General features: G+C 47.2%; 1 protein-coding gene across 13 annotated transcripts in view; it reads right to left on the reverse strand.

Moving 5' to 3' along the window:
• Positions 1-16,029, reverse strand: part of TACC1 (transforming acidic coiled-coil containing protein 1) — a 114,502-nt gene that overhangs the window by 44,488 nt on the left and 53,985 nt on the right. For 5 of the 13 annotated variants that reach the window (XM_068532039.1, XM_068532044.1, XM_068532040.1 and 2 more), the window contains exons 2-3: positions 13,850-15,448; positions 12,745-12,860 (exon numbers count right to left, since the gene is read on the reverse strand). The exons of 2 other annotated variants lie outside the window; for them this stretch is intronic. In XM_068532039.1, coding sequence (XP_068388140.1) covers positions 12,745-12,860; positions 13,850-14,010 — 277 coding nt within the window. In that variant the 5' untranslated portion in view covers positions 14,011-15,448. The remainder of the gene's footprint in view (positions 1-12,744; positions 12,861-13,849; positions 15,449-16,029) is intronic. 6 more of the 13 variants (XM_068532046.1, XM_068532041.1, XM_068532043.1 and 3 more) reach the window with 2 other exon arrangements.

Below are 16,029 nucleotides of genomic sequence, written 5' to 3' on the forward strand. Positions count from 1 at the left end.
AACAATTCCATTTATAGTAGTATCAAAAAGAATAAAATACTTAGAAGTAAATTTAACAAAAGTGCAAGATGTGTACTGTAAAAACTACAAAGCAGTATTTGAAGAAATTAAAGAAGATCTAAATAAATGGAAAGGCATCCCATGTTCATGGATTGGAAGATTTAATATTGTTAGGATGACAATCCTCCCCAAATTTATCTACAGATTGAACACAATCTCTATCAAAATTCTAGCTGGCTTCTTTGCAAAATTAACAAGCTGATCCTAAAATTCATATGGAAATGTAATGGACCTAGAATAGCTATAACAACCTTGAGAAAAAAGAACAAAGTTGGAAGACTCACACTTCCTGATTTCTAAACTCACCACAAAGCTACCATAATCAAGACAGTGTGCATAAGGAGAGACATATAGCTCAATGAAACAGAATCAAAAGCTCAACCCTTACACCTCTGGTCAACTGATTTTTGACAAAGGTGCAAAGTTAATTAAAAAGGGAAAAAAACAGTCTTTTCAACAAATGGTGCTGGGGCACTGGATATCCACATGCAAAATACTGAAGTTGCACCACTTCCTCGCAACATGTACAAAAATTAACTCAAAATTGATCAAAGACCTAAATGTAAGAGCTCAAACTATAAAACTCTTAGAAGAAAGCACAGTAGTAAATCTCTGTGACCATGGGTTAGGCAAAGCCTTCTTAGATATGACACCAAAAGCACGAGGGACAAAAGAAAAAAATACACAAACTGAACTTCATCAAAAGTAAAAACTTTTACACTTCAAACGATATAACCAAAAGAGTGAAAAGACATCCCACAGAATGGAAGAAAATATTTATAATAGGATATCTGATAAGGGACTTGTATCTAGACTACATAAAGTATTCTTACAACTCTAAGGTAAGTAACCTAATTTAAAAATAGGCAAAGAATCTGGATAAACATTTTGCTAAAGAAGATATACAAGCAGCCAAAAAGTGCATGGAAAAATGCTCAACATCGTTAGTCATTAGGGAAATACAAATCAAAACCACCATGAGATACCCCTTCACACCTATAAAGATGGCTACAATCAAACAGATTAACAAGTGTTGGCTAGGATGTAGAGGAACTGAAACCCCCCATATACTGCTGGTAGGAATGTAAAATGGTGCAGCCACTTTGGAAAACAGTTTGACAGCTCCTCAAAATTAGAAACAGTTACCCTATATGACCCAGCAATTCCACTGCTAGGTATACACCCAAGAGAAATGAAAACATACGCCCACACAAAAAGTTGACCGTGAGTGTTCATAGCAGCGCTATTCATAACAGCCCAAATGTGAAAATAACCCGAATGTCCATCAACTGATGAATGGACACATAAAGTACAGTTTATCCATAGAGTGGAATATTAATCAACAATAAAAAAAAGAATGAAATGCTGATACATGCTACAACATGGATGAACCTTGAAAACATTATAAGTGAACAGAAACAGTCAGAGAAGACTACATATTGTATTAATTCCATCTATATGAAATGTCCAGAATAAGCAAATCTATTGAGACACAGAGTAGATTATCAGTTGCCTAGGACTGGGGGTGAGAGAAAAATGGGGGAAGAGTGCTAATGGGTACAGGATTTCTTTGGGGGGAGGAGATAAAATGTTCTTAAAATTAGACTGAGGTGACAGTTGCACAACTCTGTTCATATATTAAAAACCATTGAATTGTATATACCCTTTAAATGGTTGAACTGCATGCATGTGAATTATATCTCAATAAAACTGTTTAAAAAAAAAGAGAGAGAACAAAGAGACTCAGAGGGTAACAGAGCAGAACCATGTCCTGCGATTCCTACAAAATGTTCTACTACATCACAGACTTACATTTCAGAAAATGCTTTAGTCTCTTATGTGTGTCACTTGTAGGAACACATACTTGAGAGAGGTGGTAGGTCTCACCATCACATCAATTTCAGATTTTAAATTTTTCTTAAGGAAGCCCACAACATGCTAGAGAAATTCTATTTACAGAAAGAAGTGAAAAAATGACATCACTCTTCTTTTCTACAACAGATGTAGCCAAGTATATGAACCATCTTAGAGACATGACAATTGGCATGCTCAAAAGGCTTTTGTTTTTGTTTTGGGGGTAGGGGGAGTTGTGTGCTTTTTTAAAGTCTTTTATGTATTTATTTTTAGCATTGGACCTCTTCCCAGACCTCCCTCACACATTCCCTTGCTAAAACTACCTGTCTGCTGCTAAATGTCTGGGGAAGCCAAGGAGACCAAGGGGCCTGGGGAACAGGAGGCGGCCAGCTCCTTCCAGACTCTGAGCTCTGCAGGGCCTTATCCCCTGGTCCCTTTTGTGTCCCCAAAGCAGAAACTGAGCACTAAAGACAGAGCTGATGCTCACGGTCACTGCTGAGCTGATGTCTGATACATACAGGACCCCCTTCCCACCTGATCATCTTTCATACAGAACAAAAGTACACAGAACAGTAGTGATAAAGCCGTTCAGCTCTATCCACAGGAGCAACGCTTGCTCTTCACTTGACCCTGTCCCTTCGAAGACCCCCCTCCTTTCTGCGTCTTCCCTCCCACCCTTGCTCTCCCAAGTCTGAACCAATGGAGGGCTTCAGGAGGGAAACACAAGGGGTCTGACCTGAGAAGACTGTTAATAAGGTACATATTAGCATTTAGGGGAGCATCCAAAATGTGAACTTTTTTTAGAGTTTCACATCTCTGAGTTCCCAGTCCCTCTACTTTCCCCCAAGTTGAGATATACTTCATATACGTACGTTCTCAGCCACTCAGTCAAGGACATCAGCCTTAAAATGGAGTAGAAGCGCACTGTCCAGGGGCAGGACAACAGGATAACGGGACAAGAAGGCCTTTTCCAGGACTGTTGGGTAGACCCTAAGGGTGGTGGCCGCAGGACTCACGTTCCCCTGACAACCACGGGGGCCCCGGGTCACCCAGAGCCTGGGAGTGACGAGGGGGTTCCGAGTGGGTGAGTCAAGGTGGGAAAAAGCACAACAGCCTTTTAAGTACGCTGCAATGTTAAGATGTCCCCACTTACAGCAGAAAAACAGCACCAACACACACACGCCCACCCTTGCCTGAACCCAGACAACAAACTGATGGTCTAAACCTCCCCACTGTCCAGAAAGCAAAAACAAAAACATTACCCAGGAGCTGGAGGGGTGGTAATTTATTTGCTTTTTGTAAGAGATGGGGCTAGGTGCTGGAAGCTCCTAACTCCTGAGAGAGGCTCACTCTAATATACAAGACTTCGCAGGTAAAGAATAATCTGGAAAGCCACTCGATAAACTGGAAAAGTTTGTACTAGGGATGACGAAAGTACTTCAAATTTCCAAACCAGCGCCCTATGCTATTTTATTTAAAAAGAGACCCAAACCCTACCCTCTGAAGGCCAAGGTGACTGTAAGGTAAGAGGGTGGGGCTCACTCATCAGGAGGAGTCCACCCCCAGGAACCCCAGCCTTGCCCAGAAGCTGAGCCAATGACAGATGCGTCTTCTCTTCTCACTCAGGAGGTGCCCCTGGGTTTGGAAGCACCTGGATTCGTCTGAGGCTGCATCTCCAGTAGAGCAGAGACCCCCTGCACGGACAGAAGCCCTCCCCAGAGCCTTCTACTCCACCCCCAGCAGGCAGCAGGAGGAGAAAGGGCGCGTGCTGACAGACGGGCTCCTCCTCGCAGAGACCCGAACTTCACTCCACTGCTGCCAAACAACCATAATGCGCATCTCTTTAGACATCATTACTAGAGCATTCAAAACACCAACTGCCTCTCTCACAAAGTAGCAACCACCCACAGAGCTGGGAAGCAGACGCAGGATAAAGAAAAAGAGGGAGAATGTTCGGCAAGAGGGGAGCCTCCAGACAGAGCAAGCAGATGCCTCCGCGCCAGGACGGGGACCCTGGCCGAAGCCCACGTCATTGCTCCCGCCTCCTCTGCTCCTGCACCCTAAGGAGAGGGGCAGAAGGAGGGGTGGGGATGCAGGGAAGAGGCCCCAAAGGAAGGCGAAATGGGCTTTGTGGCAGGCAGCCTCCAAGGCAGCCCCCAGTGAGCCCCACCTCCTGGTGTTCACGCCCTTGGACCCGTGTAACCAAAAGGATACTGTGGAAATAACAGAGTGTGACTTCTGAGGCTGTCGTAAGAGACGCTGCAGCTGCCGTGCTGCAAGAACACTAAAGCAACCTCATGGAGAGAGGTCCACCCGAGGGGTAAAGAACTGAGGCCTCCCACCAACAGCCAGGCCGAGGTGCCAGCCGTGAGCGAGCTGCCCGAGGAGGGGCTCCAGCCCCAGTCAAGCCTCCAGAGGACTACAGTCCCAGCCAACGCCGGGACTGCATTCTCACAAGCAACCCCAAGCCAGACCACCCCGCCAGGCTGCTCCCAAGTTCCAGACCTATGAAAACGACGTGAGGTGATAAATGTCCAGTGGTTTAAGTTGCTAATCAGCTTTGGAGTTGTCTGTTAGGCAGCAATACATAACCAATACCAGCCTCTTGGAAACTCTTCTTTCTACACCAAAATAGGGGCAGAGTCCCAGGAGACCGCACACATCTCCACGCACCTGCCTTTCCTCACCCACACATGACTCACAGGTGGAGAGGGAAGCAAGAGCTATGACGAGGGTGTCCATTCCCTGTTTATTTCTCATGGATGAGCAGAAGCTTAGCGTTAAGGAAGCAAAATGTTTTCAGTCCAACGGCACTGCTTACCCTGTGATGCTTTTTCTTTTTTCCCTTCTGACTCGATGTCTAACTTGTGTGTAAACTTCTGACGTTCAAAACTCTTAAAATACATTTTTTAAAAAAAATTATTTATTTATTTATTTATTTATTTATTATTTATGGCTGTGTTGGGTCTTCGTTTCTGTGCAAGGGCTTTCTCTAGTTGCGGCAAGCGGGGGCCACTCTTCATCGCGGTGCGCGGGCCTCTCATTATCGCGGCCTCTCTTGTTGCGGAGCACAGGCTCCAGACGCGCAGGCTCAGCAATTGTGGCTCACGGGCCTAGTTGCTCCGCGGCATGTAGGATCTTCCCAGACCGGGGCTCGAACCCGTGTCCCCTGCATTGTCAGGCAGATTCTCAACCACTGCGCCACCAGGGAAGCCCCTAAAATACATTTTATACTTCATACGTTATATATGCTAAGTTAACACATGTGCAAGATGTAATCCCCTGATGATTTTTTTAAAAAATTACTATCATTTAATAAGATACTAAAGAAGATGCTTTCCCCCATCACACACTCTGTCCTGGCAACACTTTAAGAACTTTTATTTCCTCTGATAGGTCTTCCCTTAAGTCAGGGAAGAGAGGGAGATTCATACATTCCCTGTGAGCTGGATGTGTGATCTTCAAAGCTGAACTTACGACCCCACTGCTGTAAAAGCTGTGGCCTCGATTTCCCAGTTTTTAGACTGGAAATCACATGTGTCCTATCTCATAGCATCACTGTTATAAAATCAAATAAGATGCTGAAAAAAAATTGCTTTCAATACGTACGATACATACAGCTGAAACAGAAAGTTGGTGGTCTTTTAGGTCAGAATCTTGCAGTGGGAAAGCTGGAGATCAAGAATTTGTTGTCGTATTTCCAGCAATGACATAGGGCAGAGTGACTGGCTAGGACAATGTCTGTATCTGCCAAACAGAACTGCCAGATTACATTTTTCCATTTGTGAATTAATGAAATACTCCATTTGGCTACTATCCTCTTGTGAGTTTGGCCATCATCAATCTAGGCCCTGGGGATCTAATCATGTTTGTGAGAGCCCATAAAATTAGGTTCATATCCACCCAAAGGTGAGGGTGAGATCTTGAACTCAGAAACGGCAATCCCCCCCTAGGCCCAAGGTTAACAGTTATCAAATCCCCACAGAGACAGCCGTTTTGGGTGGATCAACCGTGATCTTCCCGTCACTAATCGGAGTTTAGAAGACTGTGACAAAATGGCATATACTGCTAGGGCTTCCTATGAACAGTATTATTGATCACTTGGAAAAGGTACTATGACTGCTCTTTAAATGTTTAAATGGCTTTAGACCACATCCATTTTTTATGTGGAACATTAAGTGGTAGCAACGTTAATTTTAGCAGGGCTGCTCACAGCCCCCGCCCATACACCAGAGAAAATGACTCCACCGCCAGAAGCTATCAAAGAAAGCTATACTGCTTTATTTGATGCTCAGGTAAGCCCCAAATCGGGAAATGCAAGTCTGAGGTGAGTTCAATCATTACAATATTTAAGAAGGTCTTGAATTTGCTATTCACCTTAAAAGAATAATACTGCTTTGACAGGTAACTAAAATCTTCACTTCCGGCAGGCAGACTTTGCCCCTGCCCCCAAGTTTTTTATTCAACACTCTCTGAGTCTCTGCTGGAAAAATGAAACTTTTCCCCCAAGAGTGCAGTGTCCTTGGGTGGAGCACCGTATAGAGGTAGAGACGCTCCCTACACGGCTCCTTTACATTGTCATAAATAAAGCAACAGAGAAACACGGCCCGATCCCATTTACTAACTAGTGAGAATCTCCAAGCTGATAGCTGCAAACATTAAACAGGGGGGAAAAAAAAAAAGGAATTGTATCATGTAGCTGAGGTTCTCAAGCCTATCGTTGAGATGTTTTCTCTTACAATAACCTAAAATAGTGCCATATAAAAATTTTAATTGTGAAAAAGTCTATCACATAAAAAAATTGAAAATAAAAATAAAATAAGAGCATTAACCTGGAACGCTGTCAAAGGAGCCGCATGGGTTGAACTGTCGGACTAGGTAACAGTAAGGGTCCTTATTAGTCCCATTACTTCTAGGACATTCTAATAAAGCAATCCCTGCGGTAGGAGCAGGGAAGGGATGTCAAACTAAATCTCTAGGAGAACCACACTCATAGTTTCGACTAGAACATTTCAAGAAGTACCTCATGAAAAATGTTTGCATAATATTTGCTTATACATGTAGCCCAAAGCCTTAGAGTCAAAAATCTAAGGCTCAGATTTTAATAAGATCTCCCTTCTAGGTCTTATATAGACACAGTCTAAAACAATCCAATAAATACACCATATCAACGACACAACCTATACCAACAATACACCATAGCAACAGTCAAATTACAAACTCTCAAACACCCAAAGTTACATTAAATACACTTAATGGGCAAAAGTGAAAAGCCTCTATGATTGTACTTGTACTAAATGATTCCAATATTCTCCCCATTCTTCCCTAATTTCCTTTTTTCTCAGATCTTTTAGTCAATTGAAAATTAGGTATATTGACAGACCAAAACATTGTTTTGCAAGGGAGACAAACAGCCAGCCCAAACCAGTCTCTCCGTGATGCCTTACCTGACCATTCAGGCCTACAGGAATGGCACCCAGGGCCCACAGTTCATTTGTTAATCAGCTACAGCCTTGTAGCTTTTTTTAAATTGAAGTTTAATTACTTAAACTTTATAATTTTACCAAAATTGTCGTAAGTGTGGATCTCAGTCGGCAAACTCTTCTGTGAAGAGCTGAACTAAATATTTTAGGCTTTTGCCCATTTTTCTTTCAGTCTCTATTCCGAGTACTCAACCTGCTATCTTAGTGCAAAAACAGCCAGACAACAGCGAAATGCACAAGTGTGGCTGCATGCCAACGAAATCTTATTTATGGGCCCTGAAATCTGAACTTCCATATATTTTTCAAGCAAAATATGTTTTTCCACCGTTTAAAAATGCAGAAACCATTCTCAGCTCTCAGGCAGAACAATAAAAGGCAACAGCAGGCCAGGTTTGGCCTATGAGCCATCACTGGCTGATGCCTGATTTAGACTAACCCAAACTGCGTCGACAAACAAGTCTGCAGTCCCCACAGGCCTCCAGCAGTAAATACCTATGGACTGACCCTGTTTATCTCTCTCCTTCTGTTCTGGAGGACTACAGTGTGTGTCTGGAATACCTAGCCATCTAATCAACACATCAAACAGGGTAGTTTTGTTCCAAGGGCATAGAGAGCTTCAGCGTGAATTAAAATTCCCTCTCTCAAAGAAAGGTAACAATCTGTAAATAAAGGTGTGTGTGTGTGTGTGTTGAGGGGAGGTGTCAATTAACAGAGGACAACCACTGCAGCTTTCGCTTTTATGACCTGAAACACTGGACAAAACCACAGTCCATTCGCACCAAAAAAACCCAAACAACAAAAAACAGATGAACTTGAGATTGTGCCTTTCAAAAGTCCTTTCCTAGGTGATGTCTCCTTACTGATACATCTCCCAGCAAAGAGAAAGAACAGTTAACACCAGCAACTTAAACACCCTTTGCGGAGGAAGGCAGACGGATAGCAAACACAGAGCTACCAGCCCAAGCACTATAGCCACCATTCTGGTACATTCAAGAAACCTCTTGGCCTACAGTTTTATTTTACCAGTTAGTCTGAAACCGGCTTCTATCTGTGGCTTAAAAAAACCGCACAACCTCATCCACTGTCTAATTCCTAGGATGGCATACAATCCTGCCTTAAGAAGAGTTATTACAGGCCTATCTCAGAGATATTGCAGGTTTGGTTCCAGACCACTGAAATAAAGCAAGTATTGCATATAAAGTGAGTCACATGCATTCTGTTGTTGTTTTCCCAGTGCATAAAAAAAGTTATGTTTACACTATACTGTAATTAAGTATGCAATAGCATTATGTCTAAAAAGACAATATATATACCTTAAGTAAAAAGCACTTTATTACTAAAAAATGCTAACCATCATCTGACAATGCAGGGGTTGCCACAAACCTTCGATCTGTAAAAAATGTTGTATCTGGGAAGTGCAATACAATGAGATACGTCTGTATAGACTTCAGACACTTTAGGTCCTTAAAAAGCTTCCAATAAAAAGAAAATTAGTTCAAAATAGATGTAGATGTTTCCCCAAGTTCAAAGAATTAGATGGAGGTTGGGATGGAGGCCATGGGTACAGTACATGGGATGCAGCCACACATTTGAGGGCCCTTCTACACCAGGAAGCCAGGATCTTTTACATATGTTAATTCCAACCCTGACCGGCTAACAACTCATAGATCATCCCCTGAGAAGACAGAGCCTTACATGATCTACACCTGCTGTTGCCCCATGTCCTGAACCACAGAAACATGAAAGACTAACCTTATCAGGAGCCAAATAATCAACAATTCTTAGAGAAAGAGAACCATCCAGGCCCAGAAATTAGACTTAAACATTAAGACTCCAGGAATTTTTGTCCACTGATCTCTTTCCTGGTCAGACTTGTGCTTTGGCTGTATTTTTACATTTACTGTGTATGCATGACAAGGCCATCAACAGGGCTCTGGACAAGGACGGGGTGTTGGGGAGAAGAAACCCTAGAAGGCAGGATACTGCCAGGCTGATGAGGAATCATCTTGTTATTTAAAGACCCTAAATTGAAAGATTTCATAGTAATGTAGTGGCTTGTTTCCTAGTCTGTACCCCTGCCATATTCATGGTCTGCAATCATGATCTACTCCACTGAGCTTTCTTGGTTCATAACTCTCTAAAAGGAAAACTTTGGGAATTCCCTGGGGGTCCAGTGGTTAGGACTCCGCGCTTCCACTGCAGGGGTCACGGGTTCAATCCCTGGTCGGGGAACTAAGATCCGGCAAGCCGCACCGTGTGGCCAGAAACAAACAAACAAACAAAAAACACAAAAAGAAAACTTCTAGAAAGAGTGAAAAAGAGCGTATGAGCTACAAGTTACTAAAACTTGTAAAAATGAGTCAGTGGCACAGGAAGGACCAAACAATTGGGTCTGTGTGGTTCTGGGGGCCTGGGCCATACTGGCCTCCATTCAATTAGCAAAGAATCTGCCAGGATGAATCAGACTACCAGCTGACAGGATGGCGAGGAAGGGGGCGGCCCAGGCTGAGCAATTCAAAGAGGCTTTCAAACGGCTACTTAACATGTCTTGTGAGCTTTATATGAATTTGAGGGGAAGGCCACAAAATAGTTCTCTCAAGCTTTCAAATCTCCCTTCTGATCTGCCAATCCTGAGAGAAGAAAAGGGAAGCTATGAGGCGGCGTCTCTGTCCCTGAGATTGCTACACAGCGAAGTGGCACACGCAAGTCCTCCCACACGCAAACTTGCCTGTTCCCACACGGTCTCTGCCTGAACCCATGGTAAAAAGTAGGCCGGGGGGCTTCCCTGGTGGCGCAGTGGTTGAGAATCTGCCTGCCAATGCAGGGGACACGGGTTCGAGCCCCGGTCTGGGAAGATCCCACATGCCGCGGAGCAACCAGGCCCGTGAGCCACAACTACTGAGCCTGCGCGTCTGGAGCCTGTGCTCCGCAACAAGAGAGGCCGCGACAGTGAGAGGCCCGCGCACCGCGATGAAGAGTGGCCCCCGCTTGCCACAACTAGAGAAGGCCCTCGCACAGAAACGAAGACCCAACACGGCCATAAATAAATAAATAAATAAATAAATAATTTAAAATAGCTTATTAAAAAAAAAAAAAGTAGCCCAGGGACAGCGGAGGGAGTTCTCAGCAGGGCAGCACAGTATGGAGCTCACCATTTAAAGCAAAACCACATCACAAAAAGCTGGTATCATTTCCCCAGTAATTCCAGCTCCGTCACGAAGTCCAGCACAGAGAACCTGACCTCCCGTGGCGACCCATGAGGAAGCTGCTAAGCAAGAAAATAGAATCACCGTTGGGAGAATAAATTCATGATCAGATCAAAAACCAGGTAACTGGATAACTGAAAGCTGGCTCTCCTTGGTCACTGCAGGTGACAGTGACAGACACTGGAATAGAAAAAGCATGTGAAAAGGACATCCCTCCTAGACGCCCTTCTCCAGGCAGCAGCCTGCCAGCCTCTGAAAAAGGAAGTCAAGGCATCATCTCTCTGCTCAAAGCCCTCTGCTGTGGGTTGGACTGTATTCCTCCAAAAGAAAAGCTCAAGTCCTAACTCCCCACACCTTGGAATGTGGCCTCATCTGGAAGTACAGCTGAGCCTTGAACAACGTGGCGGTTAGGGGTTCCGACCCCCGACCACCCAGCACCGTTGAAAACCCTCCACATCAGCGGTGCTGCACCCTCAGATTCAACCAACCGTGGACCGTGTAGTACTCTAGAACATACCTACTGAAAAAAACCTGTGTGAGTGGACCCGCACAGTTCAAACCCATGTGGCTCAAGGCTCCACTGCAGTTATCTTTGCAGTAATCCAGTTAAGATGAGGTCAACCTGGATTAGGGTGGTCCCTACACCCAATGACTGATGTCCTTATAAGAAAGCCACGTGGAAGACACAGAGACACACAGGGAGGAGCTGGCCATGGAATGAAGGAGGCAGAGAGGGGAGTTTTGCTGCCACAGGCCAAGGAACACCGAGAACTGCTGGCAACCACCAGAAGCTAGAAGAAACAAGGAAGACTCCTTGCCTAGAGCCTTTGGAGGGAGCATGGCCCTGCCAACACCTTGATTTCGGACTTCTGGCCTCCAGAGCTGTGAGAGAATCAATTTCTGTTGCTTCAAGCCGCCCCATTTGTTTGTGGCACTTTGGAAATGCGGCAGCCCCTTCCTGTCTCACTCAGGAGGAAAATCAGTGCCTCGTTACGACGTGACCCAGGCCTCCCCCGACCTGGCTGACTGTGGCTCCCAGAGCTCCCTGCCCACCAGGTCGCTGCAGCCACCCTGGCCTCTTCCCTGGTCCTCGAACATGCTGCCACCCTGCCACCACGCGCCGGCCCACGCGCAGGCTGCTGCTGTCTCAGACCTCCGCAGGTGCCATCCTCTGTGCTGGAAGACTTCTCGGGAACCTGCACAGCTGTTCCCCTCAATCCTCCTTCAGGGCTCTGTTCAAGTCCCCTGATCAGTCGGGCTCCCCCGGCCCCCATCGGCCTTCAGCGCCACCTACCCACCCCCGCTCTGTTCCCCCTTCCCCTGCTTTATTTTTCTCCATAATCCTCAGGACAAGCTGACATATACATTTTGCTTAACCTCTAAGAGGCCCGTCTCCCTCTGTATCGCTGGCTTGCGGAGATCGGGACTGTTTCACTGCTGAACCCCAGCCCACCCTGTTTACTGAATAGCTAAATGCATTCGATCAGGACAGGTGAAATTTTACTCAAAACTGGCTGTGTGACAAAAAAGGTTTCTACTAATGAAGCGGAACAGCAGCAGCTTCTGCAGATGAAGGGCAGGCTCAAGGCTGGGCTCTGAGGGGCCGGGAGAGAACCTCCAATCTCGGGGGGACTGAGGGGCTCACCACCATCCCTGGTGGAAGAGGGAGCAGTAAACAACTTTGAAACAGCCTCTTAAGAATCCTCCTTATCTAAAAAAGTCAACTCTTACTTATAATTCTTGTCTCCAGCCACACCCTGTAGAAAGTGAGTTGGCCTGAGAAATGTGTGAAGCCAAATCTAAACGTACCTCCATCACGGCATCAACACACACAGTTTTGTTTTTTAGGGGCCGAGGGGAAGGGCCCAGCGGGAATGTTCTCATAATGATCCTCTCATACTGCAAATGTACAGCCTACTTAGGGAAGAAAGCCTCTGACCACCACATTCGTAAAAAAAATAAACAAATAAACAAACAAGAAAACCGTTTCAAATGAGCCAGGACCTTTCAAACAGCCCCTGCTCAGTAAGGAGACAATCCCAACCTTTTCAAATGGCCCTAAATTAACACTTTTCCTTCCCTCATTTACATTTTCAAAACTTTAAACAAAAAAAAGGCAAAAAAGGAAAGTCTTTCTTTACCTTGGGTTTTGGCCCCAGGGCCTGCCAGTTCTAGGTGTGAATCACAGGATTCCTTGCAAGGTGATCTGATGGGCGTTTCGGCTTCAGGGGTCTCAAAATTACCTTCAGAATCCGAGCTGCCAAGGGGGAAAAATGAGGAATTACCACTTTCAACGGTATTTCCGACACCCTTTATAGTCTACATATCCGCAAAGTCCAGTATTTTTGCCTAATTTTACAACCTGCGGGTCCTCAGCATGGACTGGCCTGTGGGAGCTGCTGCCGCGCCCTCCTCGGGCTTCTGTCTGGCCTCCTGTCTCCCTGAAATCTCCTCCATCCTCAGGAGCCTTCTTCCAGCACCATTTATTTTTGAGGTCATCCTTCCCTCTGATATCCCAAAAAAGCCCTTTCAACAGACTCCTTTTCTCACAAGAGCCCTTTCCTGGAAGTTTAAAAATTAAATTGCCCTCTCATTCTAAAAAAATTAAGCCAATATTCGCCACGATGCCTTTTTCTTTGGCAGGCGGCCTCTACCTGTCTGGAACTCACCCGGCCAGAGGCCGAGGATGCTGTCACCTGCCTTCCGCAATCACACGGGTGACAGCTCAGCAGACACCACCATTTCTCACCAGCTGCCAGGGGCCTGTCATTACGCGACCTTCTTTACTAAGGCTGCATTTTTGGGACACAGGGGGACCCCCAGGAGGGCCTGGGAGAGACTTCTTCCCCACAGGGAAGGCCCCAAGTTCCACCGGGTGTGACCCACGACTCTGTGTGTGTGTGTGTGTGTGTGTGTGTGTGTGTGTGTATGTGTGTGTGGGGGGGGCGGGGGCTGGGGGCTCGAAGCTTAGAGAAAGTGACCGAGGCAGACGGGGATGCAGAGAGACTGCAGATTCTGGGTTAGGTTCAGAAAGCTCATACTGAAACGGGGGGAAGAAAATACCCGGGAGGACAGAACATCCTGAACCTTTGAAGGCACAGCGGGGCCCTGGTTACAGGCAGGGACGCAGCATCGCCATGAACACGGTTACGCGGGTGGCGACCACACACACGCACACAGAATGAGCCGCAGATGGATGGATGGAGAGCAGCGCGTTTGCATTTTGGCAGGAACGCGTGTACTTGCCTGAAACTCAAGGATTTGGTCTCGGCTTGCGAGTCCTCCTCCTCGGGGTCGCCCTCGGGCCCTCCGGCCTCGTCCTCTCCGGCGACCCCGCCGCGCACCGCGGACCACGTCCATTTCGCCCACTGCACGGGGGACAGGATCTGCCAAGGGCTGAACGCCATGAGCGCGACTCCTCCGGCTCCGGCTCCTAGGAGGATGGGAAAGGGGAGAGCCCTTTTTCCCTTTCAAAATGGAGGGAACCGGTGACAGGCGCCCGGACGCGTTTCCAGCGGAGGCGCGGATGTGGTTAAACGAGCGCCGTCGGGGGCCCGGGTGGAGCGCTTCCTCTCCTCCGGCTGGCAGCGCCGCTTCCTCCGCGTCCTCCTTCCTGAACGTGCGGCCACGGCGTCCCAGCGCCCGGCGACTCCCGCGGGGGAGATGCCTCTCCTGGGGCCTCCTCGGGGTCCGGGTCCGCGACGCCCGGCGGCTCGGCCTTCGCTGCACGGCGGCTCAGCTGCTCCTGGTCCCTGCGGCCCGGCTCCAGCCTCCTGGCTCCTGGCTCCCGCCTCCCGGCCGGCTGGGCGCGCATCAGCTGCGGCGGAGCCGCGCCCCAGGAGCCGCCCCCTCGGACCGTACTACTCGCGCACGCGGGCGGGGGCGCCCGCGGCGGCGGCACTTTGAAGCGCGCGCGCCCGCCGGATCCCCCCGCCTTCGCGCCACAGTGGTCGCGCCCGCCCTGCGGGAAGGGGCTTCTCGGCTCCGACCCTGGCCGCTGGCCGAGGACCTGGGCGCCCCCAACAGCTCCACCGGCGTCGGGAGCCGGGAAGATCCGTTTTCCGTGTACGTGCACGCTGGACTGTGCCTCCTTCCCTTTTTATTTTTATTTTCTCATCTTGCTACTGCGACTTAATGGCGTTGGTGATACTGGATCGCAGAGAAGTTCAGCCCCGTATTATAAAAAACTCTGAGGCCGCTGTTGATTGTGTTTTCCCCTCCCTAATAGGACGGCGTGGAAGATTTCAGCCTGTTCGCCTTCAACCTTCAGCTCCCTCAGCAACGCTGCAAGAGTAGCCAAGGGCTGGGATTTTAGATGCTTTCTGGCTCCTCAGTCCTCACTGGTGGAAGCGCCGTGGCCAGGTCTTGGGTAAAGGGTGCTAAATTACCCTGTGAAATTATAGCTTGATCCGTTTCCCATTCTCCTTTTTGAGGCTTTCTTTTCATAACTTATAAGTGTTTGGTCTCTGACTCCGTTTGCTGCTTCCGAAGTCTGCCAACAGGCCTAATGATTTCAACATTCAAAATAAAAACCCTCTATGTTTGAAGGGAGAGGCAGGGAAGTAGCAGAGCTCTCCTCTGATTTTCTTCATTTTCCATCAAGGGATTCTACTTAGGGATTGCGCCTCTCAGAATCACCAAGGCACCAAGCGAATCTGCCTCGAACAACCAGGCTTCATGATCTCCTTGCCTGGATAAGGCGTTTCTTGTGCTATTGTAATTTCCAGAGTCGCAGGTTCCCACAGAGACAGCAGCTCCAGAATTTAGAACAAAGTCAGGCTGAAACTGCCACACGGACGTCTCCACTGAAAGGGGTTGGCACAGCAAACTGCTGATGAATCATGACTGTCTTACACATTTGATAACAAAAACAAAAGCAAAAATAACGCAAGATCAGGCGTGGCAGGTAGTCTCACCATAACAGACGGATGGGGGTTCGCCTGAAGTCTAGACTAGAGGGCTGGGGTGTCTGGATGCTTTAGAATTCATCCAGCTCCTTCCCAGAGATAAATACAACTGTCTTGACCATACTGGAGACTACGAAGATGAGAAATAAGCAGGAGTCGTTTTTTTTTTTTTCAGGTCTGCATGAAATATGCCACAATACTATCCACCTGGTCATATTCTTCGGTTTATGGCTCACCACACAAACCTTCAGATTATAAGGTCCCCCCAGGTTCCTGGATCTGACACGTGTTTTGTTGCCCATGTAAATCTGTAGCTGGCATATGGTAGGTCCTGTTCGTTCTTCCTCCTGAGCGGTTCTCGAATCTTTTCCCTCCTCTGCATCCCCACTGTGACTGACATAATTCCCACACTCCCTAGTTTTCATAGATCTACTGTAAATGTGTCCAGTTGGTTCTACCTCTGAGGGTTGTCTCGGCTGGGGTCACCCGTGCCTGGCTGATCTGTGACTTGTGCTCTAG

The sequence above is a fragment of the Eschrichtius robustus genome, chromosome 21, assembly GCF_028021215.1.
Source record: "Eschrichtius robustus isolate mEscRob2 chromosome 21, mEscRob2.pri, whole genome shotgun sequence".
Classification (NCBI taxonomy): Eukaryota; Metazoa; Chordata; class Mammalia; order Artiodactyla; family Eschrichtiidae; genus Eschrichtius; species Eschrichtius robustus.